Source organism: Callionymus lyra, chromosome 11 (assembly GCF_982586985.1).
Source record: "Callionymus lyra chromosome 11, fCalLyr1.hap1.1, whole genome shotgun sequence".
NCBI lineage: Eukaryota > Metazoa > Chordata > Actinopteri > Syngnathiformes > Callionymidae > Callionymus > Callionymus lyra.
Window position 1 is genome coordinate 19,999,804 of NC_141828.1, and position 10,433 is coordinate 20,010,236.

At 37.4% G+C, this 10,433-nt stretch overlaps 2 protein-coding genes across 2 annotated transcripts; both read right to left on the bottom strand.

Annotated features, from left to right (window-relative positions):
* Positions 1-80: 80 nt before the first annotated feature.
* On the bottom strand, positions 81-5,058 carry itprip (inositol 1,4,5-trisphosphate receptor interacting protein). The gene is made up of 2 exons (XM_087802169.1): positions 4,968-5,058; positions 81-2,427 (listed from the first exon to the last, which is right to left on the bottom strand). Exon 2 carries the CDS (start codon positions 2,366-2,368, stop codon positions 770-772), a length of 1,599 nt encoding a protein of 532 aa, XP_087658295.1. The 5' UTR covers positions 2,369-2,427; positions 4,968-5,058; the 3' UTR covers positions 81-769.
* A 204-nt stretch (positions 5,059-5,262) lies between these two features.
* Positions 5,263-10,212, bottom strand: fas (Fas cell surface death receptor). Its single transcript, XM_087803147.1, has 9 exons — positions 10,055-10,212; positions 9,802-9,908; positions 8,802-8,936; positions 7,353-7,473; positions 7,216-7,286; positions 7,055-7,150; positions 6,599-6,645; positions 6,443-6,461; positions 5,263-6,158 (listed from the first exon to the last, which is right to left on the bottom strand). Exons 1-9 carry the CDS (start codon positions 10,123-10,125, stop codon positions 5,881-5,883), a joined length of 945 nt encoding a protein of 314 aa, XP_087659273.1. The 5' UTR covers positions 10,126-10,212; the 3' UTR covers positions 5,263-5,880.
* Between the last annotated feature and the right edge of the window lie 221 nt (positions 10,213-10,433).

Consider the following 10,433-nt stretch of genomic DNA (forward strand, 5'->3'; position numbering starts at 1 on the left):
TACCATAGTATTGGGTTCATACAAAAATCAGTGCTTTGGATATTGTGTTTAACACTTGAGGCGTTTTAATTTAAAAATATATATATAATACCTGATCTCCCACGTTCTTGTCAAAATGTAACACTTAAATATTTCAATATCAAAGGCATAGAAATAGCTGCCATTTATCCGTAACAGCACATTAAGAAAAGTGCAACGTCTGTTTCGGGAAGTAATAGGAGGAGAAATGGGAACATAAACAAATTAAATACTTTAAAGCTATTTAAAGACATTTCTGTTTCTGTTGCACTGCTAATGAGTTCAACAGCATGTCAATGGTTTCCTAATGTAACATACAGTAAATCCTAATGAAAAAATATATTTGGGACAACTATTGAGATACAAATAGTTATAAGTACTTGATATGCTATTAATAAATGTCATATAATTTAGGCATCAATCGTCATACTCGTAAATCTGTCTACTCCTGTTGTGTTCTCAGTTTTATCTTGACCTTTAAAGTATATACTTTATTGAATATTGTTTTGATTGTTTAAGCGCTTTGTGACCCTGGTCTGGAAAAGCGCTATATAAATAAAAATTACTTACTTACTTGCTTACTAACCTGAAGTAATTGAACATTGTGATGTTTTGCATTTTGTCATAATCACACCAACGAAATAGTAAAATAATTTTAAATATAATTAAAAGTCATGTTAGTGGCTGAAGAATATGATTACTTGCTTCGCCAGGAAACAGGAAGCTGGGATTTGGTCCAGGAAGTGTCCGATTAATCTAGATTCTGATCCAGACGATGTCGTAAACTCACACTCGAGTACAGAGGAGCAAACTCCTGAAGAAGCACGGTCGAGTTCTTCACCATCTCCTGTAGGTGCCTCAGCGCTGCGGCGTGAAGGTCTCCATGAAGCACCAGAGACCGGAACAGATTCACAGGCTGAGCCTTTTGAATCGCCTCAGGGACCCGGAGATCTTCCGGCACTTTTCGGTTCCCGATCAGAACATGATGGAGTTTTTTCTCACGAAGACTCCGCCACATAAAGGAGAGAACATCCCGCAGACGTCGCTCCGTGTTGTTAAGGTCCCAGTTGGATGGTTGACGACTTAGCAGAAGGTGCATAACCGCGGTTTTCCAGTGGTAGCTGGTCAAAGGGCATTCGCCGGTGAGTCCAGTTTGTTTTCTGTGAAGGAACGTGAGAATCTGAAGACAGTGCAGGTGACAGGAATGTTGTGGCAAATGTTTGGCAAAATGATTGAGCAAATTCCTCTCGTAGATGCCGAAGGAGACGGGCCAGTAAGGGTCTGGTAAAGAGCTACAATCCGAAGGGAAATGGCAGACGAAGAAGGCGTCCGTATCCTCCAACTGCACGGCAGGGATGACGTTCATCATGACCACCTTCCCTAAAGGAAACCGGATCGTTAAAGCGCCGGCTGCATCCAGGTTTCTAAAGGACACCTCGAAGTCGTATTTGTGCGAGATGCGCCCCCAGGCTTTTGTGATGGAGATCTGAAACCACTTCAGGACCTGGTCCTTGGACAGGTACGCAGTGTTCTTGGTACAAAGGAGTTTATCGGGACTGGGGTCCACCAGGGGACCGGGTTTTTTCTCCTTGTGCAGAAGACACAGCATGTCATCACCCATGTCGGCAGAACCGCAGAGACACTCCTCTTCGCTGGTCACTTCGATCACGCCGCAGGCCGGCAGGTCGCGGGGAGTGTCCCGGGTTGGATCGGACCACAGGTGGAACTGAAAGCCGAACCCGTCGGGGGGCCAGAACGGCACGATGAGATCAAAGGTCAGGGACTTGGACACCGTCCGTGACTCGAAGACGCTGCCGATGCCTAGAAAATCCCCGACCTCCATGTCCGTGTCTCGGTCGCACACGCTCCTCATGGACTCCAGCATGTCATCTGCGAACCCTTCGACGAACTCCTGAGCTCTCTGGCCCGAGGTGTACGAGCAGTCGTCGAAGAAGGTGCTCAGGATGTTCTTATCGAGCACCATTGTGCCGTCACTCCCGCAAACTGTAAACAAGTCGTCGTCCTCGGACGTCTGGACCTCCGCGTCTGCGATCTCCACCCGGCACATTTCAATGAGGAAAAATATGACGAAGGACACGGCGCTCCAAAGGTACCAACTATAGTCGTCGTCGTCGTCGTCGTCGTCATGGACCTGTTTGGCCTCCAACTGTAGAAGCTCCGACTCCAGCTTGGCATGCTGATGCTCCAGCCGCTCCTCGTACTCCTGCATGCGAGAGATCAGCTCCTCGTCCTGGTCCTGAAGTGTGGTGTTCTCGTTTGGGAAGAGAAGTGGATGGTTGAGTATGGCGGCAACCACGACCATGCCCACCCGGGCGATGGCCCCCTGCATTGTGGGTCTTCAGGCCTCTGTGCTTAAAAACGTTGAAGATGTACATGGCAGTACAAAACCTGAAACAAGAAAAAAACATATTATAATATTAGTCAAGAATGTGTCAAGAAAAAATATCTTGTAGTCTAATGCACTATGGGAGATTTTAAATAATCGCTTCAGGTTCCCCCTACAGTTAGTATAGTGTTATTGCAACAGTGTAAAATTTAACTCGTAAAATTACTGTCACGCCGCAGTACACATATGCATAAGTTAACAAACAAGGCTCTTGTTGTGTCTGTTTTTCATTCAACTGTGATGTACAATTCCATTTTCTTAGGGGCCTCATTTTATACAATGGCCGTTTTCAGGGGCCATCAAGCGAAAATAAAGGAGTGAAAAAAAAAGGAGGCTGAGCATGCTGAAATTGATACATTATCTTTAAATCCCTTCTTTATAAAAAAAAAAGGAATCTGATTCCATTTTTTATTCACAAAATATTTTGAGGGCCAAAAAATACTCTAGTATATAAAAATTACAATAGGGCAATAGTCTGAAAGAATTAAACCCTAAAGACATATTTTGAGACTAGTAATGAATTATAGAAATAAACACAAAATTAAATAGTAAATTTACGCCTAATCTTTCAGCTCATGAGGGCCACATAAATATAGTCAAAGGGCCAAAACACACTTCGCCTAGCTCTGTCCTAGAAGCTTCAAAAAGTACTCAGAGTACTCTACATTATGGAAATAAACGCAACTGTAGTCTTCAGTCTTTGCCAACTCAAAGTTGCGCATTGAAGACCATAGTTTATTTATGATTGATTATAGTTAAAGCAGAAATGATCAGTAAAAAATAGTGTGCATCCATTTTTAACAACAACTACAAAGAAAACCTGGGTTTTCGAAACACTGTGTTTCACACTAGGTGGCAAAATCTTCCAGAGAGCCCATTGGAGCGGAAAGTCTGAACCTGTTGTAGGAAAAAGGAGTGTTTCATCTGCTAAAAGTCCAATACTGTCCTCTTCACTATGGACCTTAAAAGTAAGACTGTTTATCCAATTGTCAAAAAAACAGAACTACATCCTTCTTTTGCAACCTTGGGCTTCTGAACAATGCATCTTCCTTTCAGAGAATCCCGGAAACACCTAAAGAACACTGGAAAGTCGAACTAAAACTTGAACAAACTTTTACTTCTGCAGACTATGTGCTCATAGATGATTAAAATATTTTCATTCTGACTCAGTGAAGGTTGAAGCCTCTGGTCAGTATGGAAATATAGCACGTATGTAAGCTCTTGTTCTTAAAGCACTCCACCCATCAGAGGAAGCAGGGTGTCATTCTATATTTGGCGCTCCACTGAATGACGCACACACCCAGTATCAGACTCTGCAACACATCAGGAAGGAAGCAAAAGACTAGATTTGACTTTCCTAACCATTAAAAAAGTAAAACAGTTATTATACATGTTGATTGAGAAAACTCCTCTGGTTTAAAGAAAGTCTGTTGTTGCAGCAGATTGAAGAGTTTGAAAAAAGGGGAAATCACGTAAGACTGTGGCTACAGCGGAAAGCTCTGGTAATGTTTCAGAATGTCTTCAGGGGAATAAATGAAACCAAAATTGCACGTGCCAGGAGCACAGTGTTGGTGAAGGAGCCAGGAAAATGTCCCATGACTTACTCAGCTGGACCTTCTCCAGTATGTTTCACTTCCAAGCAAACACGCAGACACTCGTCAATTATTAGACCTTATGACAAGCTGTCAACATGGAGTAAATGATTCATTATTTTCTATCAACAAACACAAAAAAACAACAAGTCATTTCGGGTTTTTTTGATGATATTTTAACCAATCATTTTGACAAATTCATAATACAAAACATGTAATAATTGATTTGTGCAATTAAATGTGCAATTAAATACAGCGTTCCAAAAATAATTACTATTCTATTTTTTAGGAAATAATTAACAACTAAATAATAATAATAATAATAATAAAATAAATTCCAACGGTAATGGCGGCTCTCGGGCAGCAATAGTACAACTCATTTACTTTAATTTGGATATATAAAATACATTTATTTACTCACAAATCTAAAATTGTTTAAAAAGTACTACGATTACTTAAAAAAAAAATATATATATATATATATATATATATATATATATATATATATATACAACGGAATTAATAAAATGAGTAATGGTCATGAAAAAAAATCCCTTGGATTAATTACAGCTAACATAATTAAAAGCTTTTTATAAGAGTTTTTTTTTCACAATCTTAAATATAATAAAAAATAAAACGACTAAATGGGAAAACACACTCTAGTGTAGTTCAACGTGAGTGATGTGTCATCGTCTTAGTTGCCCTGGCAACAAAATAGTTTTGGTGGAAAGTTGTCCTCAACAAACATTATATATAACTCATACACATAATCTTGGCCACATTATAAGACAATATATACTGTATTCTCGAAGTATTTTGGAGAAAACCAGATGAGAACGTGTCGTAAACACAGAGCATCACCTCTGACGTCGTGAGTCCCGCGCGCTTGTAAACGTCATCGTCTCTAGAATAATAAATAACAGTCTGGAATAAGTTGAAAATATATATACCTTGAAGTGAACCAGCTATCCCGTGCATTTTTACAAACTTCATGTCGTCGATCCGTGCTCAAACATTGCTCTGCCAAACTCGAGGGGGAACATCGAGGAAAAGTTGAGCGTCACTTCCTGACTATGTAACCCCGCCCATAGATACAGACCACGCCCCTTCTTGGAACCCCTATTCTTGCCTTTAAGGCTTTGTGCAATAAGGTTCATAAAATAACGTATTAAAGAGTAAAAGAAGTAGGTGAGGGGAACAATCCACGTGGGACTTTAAGTACGTGAGGAAATTATTGAAAAAAAGTTGTTTTGTATTATTTTGAAAATGAGAATACAATGACATTTATTGCATCATTTTTAACACTGAAAACAGACAAATCAATACAGGAACGGAAGGATAAGTGGTTTATAACAAAGCGTTTTGAACCTAAATTAATAACTGAACACACACTGTCAAAATACTGCTCAGTTTTGTCATTGTATAAAAGCTGATGTGATATACTGATGTCTGATTTGAAAGTGTTGTGACTGTGCTTCTATCTAGTTTAAGTAAACATCAATATACCTTCAATTCAAATATATAATATCTAGCTATACAAAAATATAAAATACCAAAGTCAGAAGCTTGTCCATTTGGCCCAGTTGTAATACTGAATACTAATTAAAATGCTGTCAAAATTATTGTCCAACATACATAAGAAAAAGTTGATGATGATCATCACAATAAATGATTTAAGATTAACTTCCTATAAAATACAACAACCCCTCCATCAATTTATTTTTTACACAAAGCTACTCAATATTAAAATCATTTTGCAAAATACATCATTTTTAAAGAGAGTATTTTAGACTATTTAGTCTATTCAGATTTTCTCATGAACCTCCATGTAAACATATTCCCTCACAATGTTCTAAGTCAAAGTTAATCCTGGGGCTTCAACAGCACTTTTATTTTCTCTACTTTTCCCCTTTTATTCATCTTCTCAAGAGTTTCGATCAGGTTCTGCGACGCTGCCATGCCCTGATGCTCGATCCAGGTCTTCAGAAGCTCACGGGTCTGCTCTCGACTGTCACCTTGGTGGTCCTTCTTACAGAAATCGATAACGGTTTGATTGACAGAAGACTTCAGTGCTACGTCTTGCATGTCACTCCATCCCAGCACATCCACGATGTCCTGTAAGTGTCTCCTCAGATCCACATCTGGAATAGAAAATGTCAAATATCATTCTTGCTACTGGAGGTTATTACTTTATAATTATATGATCTAGAGGTGGAAGAAAAAAGGTAAAATGTTTAAACCAACAGTTGGTTTCAGAGAACTAACCAATATCTTTTTTATAAATTATTAATGTCTCAATTCTAAATATAACTTGTGAAATACATTTTAATTACTTAATTTTAGTTTTGTTTCAACTTTCTTAAGTCTGTTGACTTAGACCCTTTTAAAATGTATAATATAGTTTGAGTAAACATTTGTTACTTACTTATAAATGTCTCCATCTCCTACAAAAACAGAGCAAGAACAAATTTTAGAGATAAAACGACTTAAAAAATACAACAGTTGGCATCTGGATTAGCTTTCTGTGGATGCAGTGGATCGTTTGAATTAGCCTTATCAATGAAGTTGAACAAAAGTGTACCGTTTCATTGCCACTTTCTGGATGACTTGACGTAGATTTTCCTTTCACTGAAGAAAGAAACAAAGATTAGAATGAACAAGAAGACATGCTCAATATGGATCATGATAAATGTGAACCAAAATATGTATGTGTAAATGTAAATGATAGACATAATAAACTGACTAGCAGACATGCTAGTTTAGCTAAATGATAGGACCGATGTACCTTCGTCCATTCTATTATGAATTTTGAAACGCAAAAAGGGAAACAAGAACAGCAATTACTTTCATGTGTGATTATAGATAATTTCATGGATATTATATATGTGTGTGTGTAACATTAATGTGTCAGTATTTAGTCCGAAAGTGAATGTTGAGGCAGGTGATGTCAGTTTTGAGGACTTGCAATCGAAGCACTGGAGAACTGTCAATCATATCTGACTGATCCAATACAAAGTGACGCTTGTGTGGTACTTACTCTGTCTTTTCTTCCACAACCAGTATGCAACAAAAGCCAAAACACCTACAACAATAAGAGATAACAGTACGGCTACAATAATCGTTGTGTTACTTCCTGTGGAAAAAAAAAGGGTTAAGATATTCATGAAACCATCCAAATAATCAATATTGCTTTATTACCTCCAGCATTTTCATTGCAAATGGTGTCATTATGGAAAGAACACTTGTGTTTGATGCCTTCAGATCCACACCTGAGCACAGAGAAGGTCAAAACCCATTTTACCAAGTTAAAAGATGAATGAAAAAGTTTAACCTACTCTGTGCATGGGTGACAGAGAAGACATTTTTCTTCCTTTTTGCTGCGGCAAAAGTGGTTCTGCTTACAGCGACACGTCGCATCTTTTGCAGGAGTGCAGGGGGTTTCCTCCTCTAAGTTTTCTGAAATATCAAAATATATTAGTGATTATGATGATGTTGGTGTGATGATGGTGAAGACGATGAGGATGAGGATGGTTATGATGATGAAGAAGATGGTGATAATAAAGATAAAGATGATGATGATGGTGATGATTATAATGGTGAGAATGATGAGGAGGAAGAGGATAAGGAAGAGGAGGATGATGATTACGATGATGAGAAAGATGGTGATGATGATGATGATGATGATGATGATGATGATGATGATGATGATGATGATGATGATGATGATGATGATGATGATGATGATGATGGTGATGATGATGATGACCATGATGAGAACGATGGTGATGATGAGGTTCAGTTTATTTTAAAAGGACAATGTGCAGTGATAATGATGACATGATAATAACCACAATAATAACAATAGCTATGATGATGATGATAATGATGATGGTGATGATGATAATTAATGTGAGAATGATGGGGAGGATTATGATGATGCGGATGGTGAGAATAATGGTGATGATGAGGATGATGATGATTATAATAGTGATTATGATGGTGAGAATGATGATGAGGAAGAGGATAAGGAAGAGGAGGATGATGATGAGAATGGTGAGAATGATGGTGAGGATGATGGTGAGAATTATGATGATGATGAGGAAAGTGATGATGATGAGATGATAATGAACACAATAATAATGATGGCTATGATGATGATGATAATGACGAGGATGATAATGATGATGATGATGATAATGACGAGGATGATGTTGATGATGACCATGATAGTGACCACAATAATAATGATGGCCATGATGATGATGATGATGATAACGATGAGGATGATGATGATGATGACCATGATAGTGACCACAATAATAATGATGGCCATGATGATGATGATGATGACGATGATGATGATGATGATAACGATGAGAATGATGATGATGATGACCATGATAGTGACCACAATAATAATGATGGCCATGGTGATGATGATGATGATGATGATGATGACGATGATGATGACGATGATAATGACGAGGATGATGATGATGACGATGATGAGGATGATAATGATGACGATGATGGCGACGGTGATAATGATAATGACCACAATGATAATGATGGTCATGATGATGATGATGATGACGATGATAATTATGAGGATGATGACCATGATAATGACCACGATAATAATGATGACCATGATAATGACCACGATAATAATGATGACCATGATAATGACTACGATAATAATGATGACCATGATAATGACCACGATAATAATGATGACCATGATAATGACCACGATAATAGTGTTGATGATGATGATTTAATACCGTTAGGGTGAGAGCAGGAAGAACAGCGATGGCAGTTGAGCTCATGATTGGGGAAAGGGTTGAAATATCCACGATCACAGATTTGACACTCACGATCTGCTGCACTTTTGGTACAGTCAGATATCAGATGCTGTCCTACACAAACATTTAGTCACAGACAACAATGATAAGACCATTAACCATTTATATCACAAAGTTATAACTACAGTCATTGTTTATGAATGAGCTAAAACATCACAATCATCAGTCATCTACTTATTCATCTTCTACTCTTTGATGTGGAGGACTTTCTTCCTCTGTGTTCATTATTAATCTCTAAGTATGTACATCTGGTGGACTCCAGGCAACTGTGAGGATGTGAAGCTCTTCGAGTATTAGTCACAGAAACTGAGACATTAGACTTCATTTTAGAATCAATAACTGACTACAATTTGTAGAACTACAATCTGGAACTCCTGTTGTGTTATCAGTTTTATCTTGCCCTTTAAAGTATATACTTTATTGAATATTGTTTTGATTGTTTAAGCGCTTTGTGACCCTGGTCTGGAAAAGCGCTATATAAATAAAAATTACTTACTTACTAAAAACATTGGATATTTAACAGAATTTAAAAAATGACACTATACAACAACACCTACTACAACAACAACAATATCAATGACCATAATAACAATAGTAATGATAAGTAGAAGTCAGTAACAAAACAACAATATCAGGACAACATAATGACACCAGAAACTAAAATAGCAGTAATAAAAAAAACGTAACTAACAAAAAAATAAAATATATACTTTAGAAATTTCAGGATATAAAACAGAATTCCATTTATTTTTTATCTCTTATTGTGTGTGCTATACTTGAATTAAAACTTTGAGTACGATTGTATTCAAATCATACATATATATTAAAACTGATGTTAACTGATATTGAATTAAATAAATATATATTATAGAAATTATCCACTCTATATCAATTGGATATAACCCTCACCCACACTCACCTGGGGCACATTGACAACAAGTCTCGAGGCCATTGATGTTCTGTTCAATCTGGTAAACTCCGTCCAAACATACGTGTTCGTTCCCTGACACTGTCGTCCAACAGCACCTGAGAAGATCGACGTCACAATTCTGCTTTTATTTCACTCCGAACAGAAGAAAATGGCGTTTATACAGAATATATAACGAATGTCATCGGTGAAGGCGACTTCACTGTCTTCAAAAATAGAGAAACCGAAACCAAACTTGACTTACGATGAAGTTAGGAAGAAGCAGGCAACAAAAACAGAAGAAAACTGTGTAGATGTTTCAAAATCAGAAGCCATCGAGGTAGTTTGTTCCCGTAAATGTCTCAAGTTTAAGAAGAAAATTCTTATCTCTGACGAGCGATACGATGAAGGTCACGTCAAAAAATGTTAACTCCCTCGGCCTTAGTAAGAGAGGTCGCTATTGGCTGCCGGTAAAATAGTTAAAATAACTTTTAAGCTTCTCTGTGAAACGAAAACTAATTTACTGAATCTAAAACGTATTTTAATACTTAATAGACATACTTTATAATTAACGTTATAGCTGAAACTTTATTATTTATTGAAGTATATTTATTATGAACATAAAATTATTTAAGCGCTCTTCC

What these genes read in the sequence shown, in the direction of transcription:
- itprip (XM_087802169.1), bottom strand. Translation starts at nt 2,368, where the DNA reads ATGCAGGGGGCCATCGCCCGGGTGGGCATGGTCGTGGTTGCCGCCATA.
- fas (XM_087803147.1), bottom strand. Translation starts at nt 10,125, where the DNA reads ATGGCTTCTGATTTTGAAACATCTACACAGTTTTCTTCTGTTTTTGTT. An exon ending in TGCTTCTTCCTAACTTCATC is followed by an intron (nt 9,909 to 10,054) that starts GTAAGTCAAGTT and finishes CGATCTTCTCAG; the next exon opens with GTGCTGTTGGACGACAGTGT. An exon ending in TTGCAATGAAAATGCTGGAG is followed by an intron (nt 7,151 to 7,215) that starts GTAATAAAGCAA and finishes TTTTTTCCACAG; the next exon opens with GAAGTAACACAACGATTATT.